Below are 19,347 nucleotides of genomic sequence, written 5' to 3' on the forward strand. Positions count from 1 at the left end.
GCTGGGTTTGCTGTTGTCGTTTCCACTGCCTAGGTCGATGCCAGGTGGTCCGTCCCGTTTTATTCCTTTTTATCGACTTTTTAGTAGTTTGACACAACTGAGTGACTTGCATTTCAGAGGGCATTTAAGAGTCAACCACATTACTGCAGATGTGGAGTCACATGGAGGCCAGACAAGTAAGGACTACGGATTTCCTTCCCTAATGGTCATTAGTGAACTAGATGGGTTCTTACGACGATGGTTTCATGGTCATTATTAGACTTTTAATTCCAGATTCAAATTCCATCTGCTGTGGTGGGATTGGAACCCGGATCCCCAGAGCATTACCCTATCTCTCGATTACAAGTCCAATGACAATACCACTATGCCACCACCTTCCCTCAATTTATCCCATCCTCTTTTGAAGGTTTCTATTGAGATTTAATAATACACAGCCCATGCACGCACTCGCACCCACACACAATCTTTAGTATTTGTGCTAACTTATCTATATAAAGAAAGAAACCCTAAAAACAAAATCAACACAAATACAGGTAATGTTACAATGTCACTGCATAACCTAATAAATGAGTTGGTGAGAATGAAATAGGAAGCACTGTAAACTGAAAAGTAGCCCCCCGAAAATCAAAAAGTAGCCCTCGGGGAAATCTCAAAAGAGGGCTCTTGAAAAAAAAGTTTTTAACCCCTGCTGGAGATGGTCATTTCCTGGCACTTGTGTGGCACAAATGTTACTTGCCACTTAACAGCCCAAGCCTGAATGTAGTCCAGGTCTTGCTGCATATGGGCATGGGGCATGGACTGCTTCAATATCTAAGGAGTCGCGAATGGTGAAGAACATTGTGTAATCATCAGCAAACATCCGACTTCTGACCCTATGATGGAGGGAAGGTCATTATGATACAACTAAAGATAGTTGGGCCTTCAGCAATGTCCTGGGACTGAGAATATTGACCACAAACAGCCACAACTATCTGCCGTTGTGCGAGGCATGACTCCAGCCAGTGGTGGGTTCCTCCCCTGATTCCCATTGACTTCTATTTTACGAGGGCTCCTTGATGTCATACTTCGTGAAAGGCTGCCTTGATGTCAAGGGCAGTCAGTCTCACCTCACCTCTAGAGTTCAACTCTTTTGTCCATGTTTAGCCCAAGGCTGTAATGAAGTCAGGAGCTGAATGGCCCTGGCAGAACCCAAACTTCGCATAGTGAGCAGGTTACTTTTGTGTAAGTGCTGCTTGATAGCATTGTCGACGACACCTTCCATCATTTTACTGATGATTGAGAGTAGGCTGATGGGGGGGTGGGGTGGGGGTGGTAATTGGTTTGGTTGGATTTGTCCTGTTTTTTGAGAGAACAGGACATACCTGGGCAATTTTCCACTTTGTTGGGTAGATGAGGGTGTTGTGGTTTGACTAGCAGTGTTCCTAGTACTACTGCCAGGATATTGTCAGGGCTCATAATCTTTGCTGTATCCTGTACCTATTGCTGTTTCTTCATATCATGTGGACTGAATCAATTTTGCTGAAAACCAGGAATTTTAATATTGAGGACCTTAAGCAGTGGCCAAGATAGTTGAAGGTGGCTGCAAATGCTTCAGCTTTGTCTTTTGCACTGACGTGCTGGGCACCCCCATCATTGGGGATGGAGATGTTTATGGAGCTGCCTCCTCCTTAGTTATTTGTTTTATTGCCCACCACCATTCATGATTAGATCTGGAAGGATTGCAGAGCTTTTATCTGGAACATTGGTTTTGGGATCACCTAGCTCTGTCTATCACATGCTGCTTTTGCTGTTTGACATGCAAGTAGTCCTGTGCCGTAGCTTCATCCAGTTGGCAACTCATTTTTAGGTATGCTATTCCTGGCTTGTTCTCCTACATTCCTCATTGTTATGTTAATTTGGCTCTGTACAATGAATTTGAACCAATCCCTCCTTCAGAGTCGAGGCCAAGTGCACTGTTTCATCAAATGGGGTTAGAGAGCAGGGAAAGAGAGGTCTGGAGGTACATATGAAAATATGAATTTGGAGCAGGAGTAGACCATATGGTCCCTCGAGCCTGCTCCGCCATTTAATAAGATCATAGCTGATCTGATTGTGACCTCTACTTTCCTGTCTACCCCTACACCCTTTTGACTCCCTTGTCAGTCAAGAATCCATCTAACTCAGTCTTGAACATATTCAATGACCCCAGCCTGCACTGCTCTCTGGGGAAGAGAATTCCAAAGACCCTCAGAGAAAAAAATTCTCCTCATCTCTGTCTTAAATGGGAGATCTCTTATCTTTAAGCTGTGCTCCCTAGTTCTAGTCTCTTTAATCAGGAGAAAGATCAGTTCGGCATCCACCCTGCCAAATCCCCTCAGGATCTTACATGTTTCAATAAGATCACCTCTCATTCTTCTAAACTCCAATGGATACATGCCCAAACTGTTCAACCTTTCCTCATAAGACAACCCCTTCATCCCAGGAATCAGCTGAGTGAATCTTCCCTGAACTGTTTCTAATGCAATTATATCCTTTCTTAAATAAGGAGACCAAAACTGTACAGTACTCCAGATATGGTCTCACCAATGCCCTGTACAACTGTAGCAAAACTTCCCCACTTTTATATTCCATTCCCCATGCAATAAATGACAACATTCCATTTGCCTTCCTAATCAACCTGCTGTACCAACATACTGACTTTTTGTTATTCACGTACCAGGACACCCAGATCCCTCTGTACTGCAGAGTTCTGCAATCTCTCTCCATTTAAATAATATGCTGCTTTTCTATTCTTCCTGTCAAAGTGAACAAGTTCACATTTTCCCACATTATACTCCATCTGCCAATTTTTTTTGCTCACTCACTTAACCTATCTATATCCCTTTGCAGACTCCCTATGTCCTTTTCATAATTTACTTTCCTACCTATCTTTATGTTATCAGAAAATTTAGCACTTACACCTTCGCTCCCTTCATCCAAATCATTTGTATAAATTGTAATAAGTTGAGGCGCCAACATTGATCCCTGTGGCACACCACTTGTTACATCTTGCCAACCAGGAAATTACCCATTTATCCCTACTTTCTGTTTCCTGTGAGCTAATCAACCCTCTATCTGTGCAAAGATGTTACCTCCTACACCATGAGGTCTTATTTTGTGTAATAATCATGTTGACTCTGCCTGATTGCATTAAGATTTACTAAGTGCCTTGACCTTGCATTCCCTCAAAATAAGTACCATTTATATTGTATGTCCGTGTTGTTTCTCCCAAGCTGAATCACTTCACCCTTATTTACATTAATATGCATCCGACATGGGTTTGGCCAAGTACTTCTGAAGTCTGGTACCACCCTGCTCACTGGTCAATACATTACTAAGTTTATATCATCTGCAAACTTCAAAATTGTTTTCCCTCCACCAAGTCCACGTTTTTGAAAGATAACAAGGAAAGCTATGCTTCTAATACTGACCCCCTAAGGGCCTCATTGCATATGTGATGGCTGTCCTTTATTAACATATGTTTTTCCAAGAAAGAATGAATTTTGTTCTTGAAAATAGTCTCTAGTAACTTTCTAGTTGGGTATAGATACACAAATCACTTAAAGAAAAGACGGAGGTTAATAAAGCCATAAAAAAAAGCAAACAAAGCGTTAGGGTTCATTACTAGAGCAATAGAATTGAAAAGCAGAGATGTTATATAAACTTGTATTGAAATTTGATTAGACCACATGGAATACTGTGCACAGTTCTGGTTGCCATATTATAAAAATGATTTAGGGGCACTAGAAAAGATGCAAAAATGATTTACTAGAATGATACCAGAACTGAGAGGTTATACATGTCAGGAAAAATTGAACAGACTGTGGCTCTTTAGAAAAGAAGGGTACCTGATAAAGGTCTTTAAGATTATAAAAGAGTTTCATAGGCTGAAGCAGAAATGATATTTCCACCCACGAACATACAAATTCGGAGCAGGAGTAGGCCACTCAGCCCTTCGAACCTGCTCCGCCTTTCAACAAGATCATGGCTGATCTGATTGTAACCTCCCGCTTATCCCTGATAACCTTTCACACCCTTGTTTATCAAAAATATATCTAGCACTGCCTTAAAACTATTCAAAGATTCTGCTTTCATTGCCTTTTGAGGATGAGAGTTCCAAAGACTCACTATCCACTGAGAGAAAAAATTTCTCCTCATCTGTCTTAAATGAGCAACCCCTTATTTTTAAACAGTGACCCCCTAGTTCTAGATTCTCTCACAAGAGGAAACTTCCTTTCCACATCGACCTTGTCAAGACCCCTCAGGGTTTTAAAGGTTTCAATCAAGTCGCCTCTTACTCTTCTAAATTCCAATGGCTACAAGCCTAGCCTGCCCAAACTTTCCTTGTAAGACAACCTGCCCGTTCCTGGTATTAGTCTAGTAAACCTTCTCCAAACCGCTTCTAACGCATTTACATCATTCCTTAAATAAGGAGATTAATATTGTACACACTGCTCCAGATGTGGTCTTATGAGTGTCCTGTACACCTGAAGCATAACCTCCCTACTTTTGTATTAAATTCCCCTCACAATAGACAATAACATTCTATTAGCTTTACTAATTACTTGTTGTGCCTCCATACGAACCTTCTGTGATTCATGCACTAGGACACCAATTGTTCTGAATCTCAGAGCTCTGCCATCTCTCACCATTTGGATAATATGCTTCATTTGTACTCTTCCTGCCAAAATGGACAATTGCCCACATTACACTTCATTTGCCAGATCTTTGCCCATGTCCCTTTTGTAGCCTCCTTATGTCCTCTTCACAATTTACTTTCTTACCCATCTTTGTGCCATCAGCAAATTTAGCAACCATACATTCAGTCCCTTCATCCAAATCATTTCTATATTGTTAAAAGTTGAGGCCCAGCACTGATCCCTTTGGCACACCACTCATCACGTCCTGCCAACCAGAAAAAAACCCATTTATGCCAACTGTGTGCTTCCTGTTAGCTAGCCAATCCTCTGGCAATGCCAATATGTTACCCCCTACACCATCAGCTTTTATTTTCCACAATAACCTTTGATGTGGCACCTTATCAAATGCCTTCTGGACATCTAAGTACAGTACATCCACTGGTTCCTCTTTATCCACAGCACATGTGACTCATTCAAAGAACTCCAATAAATTGGTTAAACATGATTTCCCTTTCACAAAACCATGTTGTCTCTGCCTGATTGCCTTGAATTTTTCTAAGTGCCCTCCCTTTTTGAATAAAGGAGTTACATTTGCTGTTTTTCAACCTAATGGAACCTTCCCCGAATCTAGGGAATTTTGGAAAATTAAAACCAATGAATCAACTATTTTATTAGCCACTTCTTTCAAGACCTTAGGGTGAAGTCTGAGGATTTGTCAGCCCGCAGCCACAACAATTTGCTCAATACCACTTCCCTGGTGACTGTAATTTTCCCGAGGTCATCCCTCCCTTCCATTTCCTGATTTACAGCTATTTCCAGATTGTTACTTGCGTCCTCTATAGTGAAGACTGAAGCAAAATACCTGTACAATTCATCTGCCATCTTCCTACTTTCCATTATCAATTCTCCAGACGCACTTTCTATAGGACCAATGCTCACCTTGTTAACTCTTATTGAAACATCTATAGAAACTCTTACTGTCCGTCTTCATATTTCTAGTTAGCTTTCTCTCATACTCTAATTTTTCCCTCCTTATTAATCTTTTGGTCATTCTTTGCTGTTCTTTATATTCTTTCCAATCTTCTGACCTGCCACCCGTCTTTGAGTAATTATATGCTTTTTCTTTACATAGAAACATAGAAACTAGGAGCAGAAGTAGGCCAATCGGCCCTTCGAGCCTGCTCCGCCATACATTATGATCATGGCTGATCATCCAACTCAATAGCCTGCTCCCGCTTTCTCCCCATACCCTTTGATCCCTTTCACCCCAAGAGCTATATCTAAATCCTTCTTGAAAACATACAATGTTTTGGTCTCAGCTACTTTCTCTGGTAACGAATTCCACAGGCTCACCGCTCTCTGGGTGAAGAAATTTCTCCTCATCTCAGTCCTAAATGGTCTACCCCATATCCTCAGACTGTGACCCCTGGTTCTGGACATCCCCACCATCGGGAACATCCTTCCTGCATCTACCCTGTCTAGTCCTGTTAGAATTTTATAGGTTTCTATGAGATCCCCCTCATTCTTCTGAACTCCAGCGAATATAATCCTAATCGACTCAATCTCTCCTCATATGTCAGTCCCGCCATCCCAGGAATCAGACTGGTAGACCTTCGCTGCACTCCCTCTATAGCAAGTACATCCTTCCTCAGATAAGGAGACCAAAACTGCACACAATATTCCAGGTGTGGTTTGATACTGTCTTTAACTTTTTTAGTTAGCCATGGATGGTGTGTCCTCCCCTTGGAATTTTTCTTTCTCATTGGAATGTATATATTCCATGTAGTCTGAAATATCCCTTTACATGTCAGCCACTGAACTTCTCGTGACATACCCTTTAACCCCATTTGCCACTTTAGCTTTAGCTAGCTCCGCTTTCATGCCCTTATTTAAGTTTAAAATACTAGTCTTGGACGCCCTCGTTTCGCCCTCAAAATGAATGTAAAATTCTTTCTTTTATATTTAATTACTCTCGTAATAATAAAGGATAACATTCCATTAGCCTTCTTAATTACTTGCTGTACCTGCATATTGACTTTTTGTAACTCATGCACTATAACACCTAGATCCTTCTGCACTTTGGAATTCTGCAGTCGTTCTCCGTTTAAGTAATACTCTGCTTTTTTGTTCTTCCTGCCAAAGTTAGCAACTTCACATTTTCCCACATTGTACTCCATCTGCCAGATTTTTGCCCACTCATTCAACCTATCTATATCCGTCTGCAACCTCCTTATGTCCTCTTTACAACATACTTTCATACCTATCTTTGTGTCAGCTGCAAATGTAGCTACCATGTCTTCGCTTCCCTCATCTAAGTCATTGATGTAAATTGTAAAAAGTCAACACCCCAGCACAGACCCATGGGATTCCACTCGTCACATCCTGCCAAACGGAAAAAGGCCCATTTGTACATACTCTGTTTCATGCCAGCCAGCCAAGCTTCTCTGCACCTCATATGTTACCCCCCTATTCCATGAGCTTTTAAGTTACACAATAACCTTTGATGTGACACCTTATCAAATGCCTTCTGGAAATCCAAGCACAGTATGTCGACAGGCTCCCCTTTATCTGCAGCGCATGTGATTCCTTCAAAAAAACCCCAATAAATTGGTTAAACATGACCTCCCTTTCACAAAACCATGCTGACTCGTCCCGATTACCTTGAGTTTTTCTCGGGACATAGTTATAACCTCCTCAACGATTGATTCTAACAACTTCCCCACAACAGACGTCAAGCTAACTGGCCTATAGTTTCCTGTTTTCTGCCTCCCTCTCTTGAATAGAGGCGTTATATTTACTACTTTCCAGTCTAATGGAACCTTTCTAGAATCTTGTGAGTTTTGGAAAATTAACACCAATCCATCTACTACCTCATTAGCCACCTGTTCTGAGACGCTAGGATGAAGTCCATCAGGATCTGGAGACTTGTCAGCCCACAGCTCCATCATTTTGCTCAGTACCACTTCCCTGGTGATTGTAATTTCACCAAGTTCCCTTCTGCGTTCCATCCCCTGATTTACAGCTATTACTGGAATGTTTTTTATATCCTCTACAGTGAAGACAGAAGCAAAATATTTCATCATTTCATCTGCCATTTCTTTATTATCTACTATTAACTCCCCATTCTCACTCTAGAGGACCGACAGTCATTTTACTTGCTCTTTTCCTTTTTAACTACTTGTAGAAACTCTTGCTATCTGCTTTTACATTTCTCGCTAGCTTCCTCTCATTCTAATTCTTCTTCCTCCTGATTATCCTTTGAGTCATTCTCTGCCATTCTATATATTCTGACCAATCTTTTGACCTGCCACTCATCTTTGCGCAGTTGTATGCTTTCTCCTTAAGTTTGATGCTTTCCTTAACTTCTTTAGTTAACCAGGGATGGTGGGTCCTCCCCTTAGAATTTTTCTTTATAATATGATTATATGACCTGGGATTTGTCAGCCCACAGCTCCAACAATTTGCTAAGGACCACTTACCTGGTGATTGTAATTTTCCCGAGTTCCTCCCTCCCTTCCAATTCCTGATTTACATCTATTTCTGGGATGTTACTTGTATCCTTTATAGTGAAGACCGATGCAAAATACCTGTTCATCTGCCATCTCCTTATTTTCTATTATTAATTCCCCAGACTCACTTTCTATAGAACCAACACTCACTTTGGTAACTCTTTTCTTATTTAAATATCTATAGAAACTTTTACTGTCCATCTTATATTTCTAGTTAGCTTTCTCTCATACACTAATTTTTGTCTCTTTTTTTTTGTCTTTCTTCACTGATCTTTATATTCTGTCTAGTCTTCTGACCTGCCACCCATTCTTGCACAATTATTTGCTTTTTCTTTACGTTTGATACTATCTTTAACTTTTTTAGGATCTGCCCCTTGGAATTTTTCTTTATCATTGGAATGTATCTAATCTGAGTATTCTGAAATATCTCTTTAAATGTCTGTCACTGCATCTCTTTGACCTAGCCTTTAACCTCATGTGCCTGTTCACTTTAGCTAGTTCTGCTTTCATGCCCTCACAACTGCACCTATTTAAGTTTAAAATTCTAGCCTTGGACCGACTCTTCTCTCCCACAAGCTGGATGCGAAATTCAATCATATTACTATCATTGCTACCTAGGGGTGCCTTCACGATGAGGTCATTAATTAATCCTGTCTTGTTGCACAATACCAGTTCTCGTATAACCTGTTCTCTGGTTGGCTCCCTAAAACACTATGAATTTCTCATCTAAGTTACCTTTTCCCATCTGACTTATCCAGTCTATATGTAGATTACAATCCCCAATGATTATCGCCATACCTTTCTGACAAGCTCCCATTATTTCTTCCTTTATATTTTGCCCTACAATGTGGTTACTGTTAGGGAGCCTATACACCACTCCCACAAGTGACTTTTTGTCTTTATAATTTCTCATGTCTACCCAAACCGTTTCTACATCCTGGTTTCCTAAACTTAGGTCACCCCTCTCAATAGTGTTAATACCATCATTAATTAACAGAACCACCCCTCCACTTTTTCCTAGCTTCCTATCCTTTCTAAATGTCATGTCCCTTCAATATTCAGGTTCCAATCTATTTTATCTTGCAGTCATGTCTCTGGAATGGCTATCAGATTGTACTTTTTTCTATTTGTGTGCTCAGTTTATATGTTTCATTACAAATGCTATGTGCATTCAGATACAGAGCCTTTAGTTTTCTCCTTTTATGATTTTTGTGACCTCTAACCTTACCTGCTAATGTACTCCTAGCTTTGTACTCACTATCCCTTCCTGTCAAGGTCTGTTTATCATTTCCCATATTCGTGCCTTTCTCTCTTGCCTTGTCTCTACTCTTTGATTTACCACATCTTCCCAAATTTGATCCCTTGCCCCCACTATTTAGTTTAAAACCGTCTCTACCTCCCTAGTTGTGCAGCTTGCTAGAACACTCGTTCCAACGCGGTTCAGGTGTAGACCATCCCAATGGTACAGATCCCACTTTCCCCAATACTGCTGCCAGTGCCCCACAAACTGAAACTGACTTCTCCCACACCAGTCTTTGGGCCACGCATTGATTTCTTTAATCTTGTTTGCCCTATACAATTTTCATGTAGCTCAGGTATAAACCAGAGATTGTTACCTTTGAGATTCTGCTTCTTAATTTGGTGCCCAGCTCCTCATACTAACTATGCAGCACCTCTTTCCTAGTTCCACCTATGTCGTTGATGCTTACATGGACCACAACAACTGGATCCTCCCCTCTCATTGCAAGTTCCTCTCCAGCCCTGAGCAGATAATCCAAACCTGGAACCGGGCAGGCAACACAGCCTTCTGGATGCTCGCTCTTTGCTGCAGAGAACAGTGTCAATGCCCTGCACTATACAGTTCCCTACTACCACTACATTCCTTTTTCTCCCCCCACTTAAATGGCTACCTGTACCACGGTGCTATGGTCAGTCAGCTCATCCACCCTGCAGCACCCCACTCTGATCCAAACAAGGTGAAAGAACCTCAAACCTGTTGGATAAAAGCAAAGGCTGAGGTTCCTGTGCTCCTGCCCTCTGGGTTCCTTTACCTGCCTCATTTGCAGCCACACTCTCCTGTCCCTGACCACTGACCAAATCAGAAGATCCTGTCCTAAGAGGTGTGACTGCCTCCTGGTACAAAGTATCCAGGTAACATTCTCCCTCCCAGTGTCTGCAGCTCGGCCTCCAGTTCAATGACTCTGAGCCAAAGCCCCTCGAGCTGCAAACACTTACTGCAGACATGCTTGCCCTGGATCAAACTGGCATCCAGGAGCTCCCACACACTGCAGCCATGACACATCGCCTGTCCCACCATCCTTAACTACTTAAGTTATTTTATTCAATTCATTCTTTTCCTTTTTTATATATATATTTTATTAACCTTACCAACAGTTTGTATTCTTTTTAAACCTTAGGAATAGAATAGATCCATTTACAAGATACTCACCAAACCAATACTACTGTAGTGGAATAAGAACCAATTCCTACATGGTGAAAAAGTTAGAAAAGGCAAAAGTAGGGGAACACCTGTTTCCCCTCCTCACTGAACTCCCTTAATCATCCCGCTCCAGCACTTTATTCAAAGTTGCACTCCGTGCTAAGTTGCACTATCTTCTGAAGCTAAGGAGCTATCTGACCCCAGTTACAGAAAAACTGGTTTCAGCTGCTTTCCTTGATGAGCTAATTTCAGCTGCTCTTCCTGTGGAGCCCTGAACCCCTGTTTAAGGTTGGGAAATTTAGATTTTAGACAGTAACATTCAGTTAAATGCTAAATACAAACAAAAAAATCAAACAAAATTACATTTTTATACACTTGTAAGCAGATCAAAACTAGGAGCCATAAATACCAAATAGTTACTAAAAAAATCTAACAGGAATTCAGGAGTATTCTGAAAATCCCCTTAAATGTCTGCCACTGCTTCTCTATTGATCTATCTCCTAGTCTAGTATCCTAGTTCATTTCAGCTAGCTCAGCTTTCATGCCCACATAGTTGCCCTTATTTAAGTTTAAAATACTAGTCTTCGATCCACTCTTCTCCCTTTCAAACTGGATGTAAAATTGAATCATATTGTGGTCGCTGCTCCCCAAGGGTGCCTTCACTCTGAGGTCATTAATTAATCCTGTTATATTACAAGTCGAATATAACATGCTCTCTGGTTGGTTCCAGAACGTGCTGCTCTAAAAAAAAAAATCGTGAAAGCCTCTATGAACTGCTCATCCAGGCGGTTATTGCCAGTCTGATTTTTCCAGTTTATATGTAGATTAAAATCACCCATGATTATTGCTGTCCCTTTATCACAAGCACCCGATATTGCTTCTTGTATACTTTGTCCTACATTGCGGTTACTGTTAGGGGGGCTGTAAACCACTCCTACCAGTGACTTCTTTCCCCTACCATTCCTTATCTCCACCCAAACCAATTCTACATCCTGATCTCCTGAACCAAGGTCATCTCTAACTATTGCACCAATGCCATCCTTGATTAACAGTGCTACCCGTTCTCCTTTACCTAGCTTCCTATTCTTCTTGACTATCATATACCTTCAATACTTCGGACCCAATCCTATTCATCCAGCTGCCATGTCTCCGTAATGGCTATCAGATCATATTTATTTACTTCAATGTACGCTATCAATTAATTTACTTTGTTATGAATGCTATGCGCTACTATAATCATTGTTTCTTCACCATCGCTAGGTCAATATCCTGGAACTCCCTTCCAAACAGCACTGTGGATGTACCTGCTTCACATGGACTGCAGCAGTTAAAGAAGGTGGCTCACCACCACCTTCTCAAGGGCAATTTGAGATAGGCAATAGATGCTGGCCTAGCCAGTGATACCAACATCACATGAAAGAGTATAAAATAAAAACACAAAGAGAGTGCAATGGTATATAGACAGGTTAAGTGAGTCGGCAACAAGATGGCAGATGGAGTTTGATGTGGGGAAGTGAGAGGTTATTCACTTTGGTAGCAAGAATTGAATATTTTTTAAAAGGCATGACATTTTTAAATGTTGATGGGAGTATTTGTAAAAGGAACATGGAAAGTTAGCATGCAAGTACAGAAAGCAATTAGGAAGGCAAATAGCATGTTGTCCTTTATTGCAAAGGGATTGGAGTATAATAAGGAAGTCTTGCTACAATCGTACAGACCTTTGACGAGACCATACCTAGAATACTGTGTGTAGTTTTAGTCTTCATATTTAAGGAAGGATATACACTTGTATTGGAGGTAGTACAGTACAAAAGTTCACTAGATCATTTCTGGATGGCAAGCTGTAACTAGTGGGGTACCACAGGGTTCGGTCCTTGGGCCCCAACTATTTACAATCTATATTAATGACTCAGATTCAGGGATAGAAGGTACTGTAGCTAAATTTGCAGTTGACACCAAAATAGGTGGGAAAGTAAATTGCAAGGAAGAAACATGAAATTTACAAATGGATATGGACAGGTTAGGTGAATGGGCCAAAATTTGGCAGATGGAGTTTAACATGGATAAGTGTGAGGTTATCCATTTCGGTCGGAAGAATAAAAAGGCGACTTATTATTTAAATGGAGAGAAACTTCAGAATGCTTCAGTGCAGAGGGATCTGGATGTCATCGTGCATGAATCGCTGAAAGCTAGTATGCAGGTACAGCAGGTAATAAGGAAGGAATTTTGGCATTTATTGCTGAAGGAATAGAGTATAAAAATAGGGAAGTGTTGTTGCAATGTACAAGGCATTGGTGAGACCGCACCTGGAGTACTGTGCATAGTTTTGGTCCCCTTACTTGAGGAAGGATGTAGTTGCACTGGAGGCCGTTCAGAGGAGGTTCACTAGATTGATTCCAGAGATGCGGGGCTTGTCTTATGAGGAGAGATTGTGCAGTTTAGGCCTATATGCGCTCGAGTTTAGAAGGATGAGAGGAGATCTAATTGAGGTATATAAGATGCTAAAGGGGATAGACAAAGTAAACATGGAGCGGATATTTCCCCTTCTGGGGCATTCTAGAACAAGAGGCCATAGTTTTAGGCTAAGGGGTGGTAGATTTAAATCAGAGATGAGGAGGAATTACTTTTCTCAAAGGGTCGTGAATCTGTGGAATTCACTACCTCAGAGTGCAGTGGATGCCGGGATGCTGAATAAATTTGAGGTGATAGACAGATTTTTAATTAGTAATGGGTTGAAAGGTTATGGGGAGAGGGTGAGAAATTGGAGTTAAGGCCGAAATGAGATCAGCCATGATCGTAATGAATGGCGGGGCAGGCTTGAGGGGCTGAATTGCCTACTCCTGCTCCTAGTTCTTATGTTATGTTCTTATGTTCCCTGGGATGAGTGGGTTGCACAATGATGAGAGGCTGAGTAAATTGGGTCTATGTTCTCTGGAATTTAGAAGAATCAGAAGTGATCTTTTTGAAACATACAAGATTCTGAAGGGGTTTGACAAGGTAGGCACTGAAAAGATAAAAACAAAAAGCTAAAAGCTACTGCGGATGCTGGAAATCCAAAACAAAAACAGAATTACCTGGAAAAACTCAGCAGGTCTGGCAGCATCGGCGGAGAAGAAATCAGTTAACGTTTCGAGCCTTCATGGCCCTTCGGCAGAACTGAAGCATAGTTAGAAGAAGGGAGAAATATAAATTGGTTTAAGGTGGGTGTGTGGGGGGGGGGGGGGGGGGGGGGTGCGGAGGGAGAGATAGACATTGAGGGTGTGGTGATTGTGGAGATGAGCAGATAATCAAAAGATGTCACAGACAAAAGGGTCAAAGAGGTGTCGAAGGTGGTGACATTTGTCTGAGAAAAGTGCTAATTAAGAATGGAAGACAGGATATTCAAAGTACAGCTCTAGTGGGGGTGGGGTGGAAAGACTAACAAGGTTTTAGTTTAGATTTAAAAATAATGGAAATAGGTGGGGAAAGAAGAATCTATATAAATTATTGAAAAAAAAGGGGGGGGAAGAAACGGGGTGGGGATGGGGGGAGGGGGAGTTTAAGATCTAAAGTTGTTGAATTCAATATTCAGCCCGGAAGGCTGTAAAGTGCCTAGTCGGAAGATGAGGTGCTGTTCCTCCAGTTTGCGTTGGGCTTCACTGGAACAATGCAGCAAGCCAAGGACAGACATGTGGGCAAGAGAACAGGGTGGAGTGTTAAAATGGCAAGCGACAGGGAGGTTTGGGTCTTTCTTGCGGACAGAAAAGGCTGTTTCCCTGGCTCAGGACTCTAGAACACAAAGGTACAGTTTTAGACTAAGAGGCTGATTATTTAGAACCAAGATGAGAACTTTCTTCACTCAAATTGTTGTGAATCTTTGGAATTCTCTCCCCTTGAGACTTGTGAAGCTCCATCACTGAATATATTTAAAACTGAGATAGAGAGATTTTTGGCCTCAGGGAATCAAGGGATATGGGAAGTGAGTGGGAATGTGGAGTTAAGGCCAATGATGAGCCATGATAATATTGAATGGCAGAACAGGTTCAGTGTGCCATATGGTCTACTCTTCCTCATATTTCTTCTGTTCTTATGTAACAGAAAGTGTGCTTAGGAACAGTCCTAAAGAAAGAGCTGGAGAGAATTGCAAAGTACAGGACCCAGACAACTCAAGGCACTTGCAAAGTACAGGACCCAGACAACTCAAGGCACTGCCATCAATGACAGGATGCACAAGATGCCAGAGTTGGGATGGGGCCTGTAAGATCTTAGAGATAGGGAGGGGTTAGGTCATGAAAGCATTCCTTCCTTTCTTTATTAAGTATTTACAAACATTTATCGAGTTAGTGTACAAAATGCTTTAATACAAGATTTTAAAAATATATATTGAGGATTTTGGCTCAGTTTCATATACATTCACTTTCCCAGTAGAGGCTTTGTGAATCCTGCTGTAAACCTAAGAAGTACTTTGAAGAGGGAAAAAAAATCCTGTACATTAGACCGTGTGAAAAAAAGGCGGACTAGGTTAAAAAAAAAGGTTCCCGGAGAATGTCAGTACTTTCAATACCTGCGCCCTTAAGCATATTAGAGGTTGCAGGGAATTGCTAAGAATTGAGAATGTTTGGTCAATGAGGGGGTATTGAGCAGTCTGATTTACAACACATCCTGTGGAGCAGAAATTCTCTGCATTGAGAATAAAAATTGCCATGTTAACTGTGACAGGAAATAATGGCAATGACCTAAGTTTGCTTAGCGTCTTAGCTTCTTTACTCCGTCAGGTAGTTGATGCTCACCTGAAACAGTCGCGATGCAAAACCAGCAGATCCCCTCCCTTTGTAGTCTTAATGCAAGAACAGGTGCAACTTAGCTAGAGATAAAGGGGGAATCATGCATCGATTAACCGCTGAGGGAATGGTTACAGCGGTCAGAATCACTTTTTAAATAACTAAGTCGGTAAACGCAGCCGTTTTTGAAACAATAAGTTGAGGGGAAAAATCCAGAGTACTACATTTTTTGTTCTTGTTTTCCTCTTGTTACGTGTACGTACATACATTTGTCTATAGCAGGAAAGGGCCGCTAGGAGTGGATCTGGCATTAGAATGAGACAGTGAAGAGGGCACACCAGGTCGGTTGGTCCGGGGGTTATCCGGTCCGCGGTTGCTGGGTTCCAGGGGGTTGGGGGGGGAGTTATCCGGTCCGGGGTTGCTGGGTTCCGGGGGGTGGGGGAAGTTATCCTGTCCGGAGCTGCTGGGTTCCGGGGGGGGGGGGGAGTTATCCGGTCCGGGGCTGCTGGGTTCCGTCCTGGTTGGTTCCGTCCTGGTTGGTTCCGGCCTGCTGGTGCCCACCCCCCCTCTCCTCCCTCCGGCCTTTGCGCACTGACATGGCCGAACTGATGTTGTGCAGCCCGCGCACCGCCGGCACCGTTTTGCCGGAGGCCACAAAGGACTGAAAACAAAAATGGCGGGAAGGAGAAGCCTGCTTTTGGAAGGTGAGCTGGCGTCACTAGCTGTCGGTTTTTTGTAGACGGTAATGTCGGTTTGTTTATTATTGCCAAAGGAAAAGAAATGCGCTGGTTTCTGTATATGTTGTGTGAGACTTAAATACCAGGGTAATTGACTTTAGTGTGTGTGTGCTGATTTAAGGCTTGTTCCACACGGTGTAGGCCTCCAGGACTGACAGAAACTCACATTTGGAACTGTTGTAAGTCAACTTTAGACACAAAAAAGTACGAACGTGAAGTACTGGAAGCAGCTGAACGGCTAACATTTTCTGTTACTATTGTTAACTGGGTGCTTTGTAATCGAAATCGTTTTTGCTTTCGTTTAAAGCCTTCGTAAACGCCACGGTGTACCTCCAAATATGTGGAATAATACTTCAGAATTTTACAAAATACAGCAAGGTATAAATGCTCTACCTTTTGATAAGATACCTTTCCAGATTACTTGTACTGTGTTGACATTTCAACCCAAGCACCTGTAGTCCACGGTCTGGAGTAACGAGGAGTAAAAGCTTGGGCCAAACTATTTAATGCGGTTTCAGTGGAGGCCATTTAAAATTAATTATTTTTTTTTGTTTTCCTCGTTTTGTTGGTCTTTTATTGTCAGGTTTACCCATGTTGTTATCACGTTGTGATATGTATTTTCCATGGCAGCTGTCATCGATCCAGGTTGGGTTGAAGTATACTTTCATAGAACACAGTGCGTAAATGAGTGTCCCAATTGTTTCTCCTTCCTCCAATGTGACCTTTAACATAAGGGAAATTGTACACAGCAACTGCTAACAAGCTGTGAATTCAACCTTGAGTCTCAAAGTTCTTTAGTTTGGAAATGGGATAGATACACAAACTATTCCAAGTTTAACTGTCCATTTTTTTCAAATCCTATTTCAAAGAGGAGCTAATTGCAGCTATGATGCTTATGAATCACTCCCCCCTCCCCCTCCCCCATTAATTTTCAGTCACCATAAACTAATTTGTGAAATAAATGAGGCTCAAGACTGAATGCAGAATAGAAACAGGAGATGCCCAGTATTCATCTGAGGCACTGGTAGTAGAAGCTGTTAGCTGATTTTCTTGGTTTGCATAAATTGTCCATGACTTACTACTGTACTGGAGAGTGCTGAGAATACATGCCTGGTACACATGGAGTTTAGTATTTTTGGTTACTTGACTGTTGGTACACAGTTGATTACTCAAATTTGACATGACAACGGCAGCCTTAGCAGTTCTGGTGCTCATTTTAGCATTAAGTGACAGGTTGCTGATGATGGTCGATCCAAGATATGCGAAGCAGTTGATGACCTCCAGAGTGAGATTATTAACGTTAATGGAAGATGGAGCCTCTATGCCCTGGCCCAGAACCTTGGTCTCCCTGATGATGATTATCATTCCAAGCTCCTTACAGGCCTGGGAGAACTGATCTACAGTAAACTTAAGCGTGGAATGTGTGTGTGGGGCATCATCAGCAAATGGCAACTCTCAGACTAGGACTTTATGCACTTTGGACTTGGTGTGCGGTCTTGTCAAGTTGAACAACTTGCTGTCAGCTCTGGTATGTGGATTGACACCCTAATTTGAGTCACTGAGCATGAACAATGTCAGCATAGAGAAGAGTATGCCCAAGAGAGTTGGCACCAGGCACCTGCTTTACCCCACTACTGATCTTGAATGCGTCTGATTTTTGCTCCATTGTAACTGATGGAACTGCACATATTCTTGTGGAAAGAAGAAATGATGTAAAAGTGATCAACATAACTACATCATGGCAAAGTGAGTTGGCTTGCTGGTCAGATTTTCTCTCTTGTAGTAGAATAAAACTAGTATATCCAGTGGGCACTATCTCGCCATCAATTCAACAACAATACTTTGCATTTATATAGCACTTTTAAAGTATTTGAGTATTGCAAAGTAGCAGCATGAGTCTACTTGCCAACCAATCAGCACTCCTTCTCGTGCAGTATAAATTTGTTGTTTTCCCTTACATTGTCGTCTTGTGAATTGTCCTGATGAATGCAGGACTCTTTTTTTTCATCAATATTCAAGTTGCTGAGTTCATAAGCTCAATGAATACTGATTCATGCAATGATGGCGGGTCTAGATCGCCATGATATAGTGCTGCAGCGCAAATATCTATGGCTTCCTTAAGTGGAGTGTTCAACTTAAGGAACCAATGTTCCACCTTCACTAGTCAATACACACTTTGGGACTCTTCGGTTGCACGCACTATAAGATTGGCCTTATTAGCAACCTCGTAAATAGGGCCTGAGCCATTTGCTCACCATGCATGCTTAATGTTGAAATGGGGTGCATCAGAAACATTCTATGGGATAATGGCTAACCTGATCAGATCGTTTCAAGCTGTATATTGTGCAACTCATGAACGGGCCCAATGCCATCACACTCAGCCCTGAAAAGTGCCCATTTTACCCCAGATTACACTAGAAGGGCAAGGTATCTCAAAATTTTGAACAGCAGGTGAATCTAGCTGTTTCACATTGCTGCTATGCAGTAGCAACATGAATGGTATTCATCACCAACAGGGTGCTACCGTCGAGCCAAAAAGATGTTCTGTCTATCATACAAATAAATAATGTGGTGTATGAATTTCAAGTGCCAGTGTGATGCTAGGTATGTAGGCTGTTAGTCCCAAAGACTGGCAGATCGTATCAAACAGCATGTCTCAGCCGCTGTTCACAACGGGCAAGGTACGGACTGTACCCAACCAGCCTGTGGTTGCAAAACTCAAAAAACAGCGTGTCCAACATTAGATGCGATTCCACGATTGGACAACATTTTCTGAATAATCCTCAATATGCTAAGAATTATGCTGACAACCAATTTAAGATTGTCAGTTGGGCTCGCAGTGTGGCACATTTGCCTGTACTGGAAACTACATTTATCAATACACAGGGCCCTGTTCTTTGTAGACAGAACATGTACATACATTGCAAAACAAAAACAGAATTACCTGGAAAAACTCAGCAAGTCTGGCAGCATCGGCGGAGAAGAAATCAGTCAACGTTTCGAGCCTCCATGGCCCTTCGGCAGAACTGCAGCATAGTTTCAACAAGGGAGAAATATAAATTGGTTTAAGGTGGGTGGGGGGCGGGGGGGAAGAGACACATTGAGGGTGTGGTGTGAGCAGATAATCAAAAGATGTCAGAGACAAAAGGGTCAAAGAGGTGTTGAAGGTGGTGGTCTTTGTCTGAGAAAAGTGCTAATTAAGAATGGAATACAGGATATTCAAAGTACAGCTCTAGTGGGGGT

At 41.9% G+C, this 19,347-nt stretch overlaps 1 protein-coding gene across 7 annotated transcripts in view; it reads left to right on the forward strand.

Annotated features, from left to right (window-relative positions):
* Positions 1 to 15,401: 15,401 nt before the first annotated feature.
* senp6a (SUMO specific peptidase 6a) overlaps positions 15,402 to 19,347 on the forward strand; it is a 159,951-nt gene continuing 156,005 nt past the window's right edge. For 4 of the 7 annotated variants that reach the window (XM_078556770.1, XM_078556774.1, XM_078556773.1 and 1 more), the window contains exon 1: positions 15,856 to 16,071. In XM_078556770.1, the coding sequence (XP_078412896.1) occupies positions 16,041 to 16,071 (31 nt within the window). In that variant the 5' untranslated portion in view covers positions 15,856 to 16,040. Of the gene's footprint in view, positions 16,072 to 19,347 lie in introns of all 7 variants that reach the window. The other 3 variants (XM_078556772.1, XR_013578665.1, XM_078556771.1) reach the window with 3 other exon arrangements.

Source organism: Cetorhinus maximus, chromosome 14, assembly GCF_964194155.1.
Source record: "Cetorhinus maximus chromosome 14, sCetMax3.hap1.1, whole genome shotgun sequence".
NCBI lineage: Eukaryota > Metazoa > Chordata > Chondrichthyes > Lamniformes > Cetorhinidae > Cetorhinus > Cetorhinus maximus.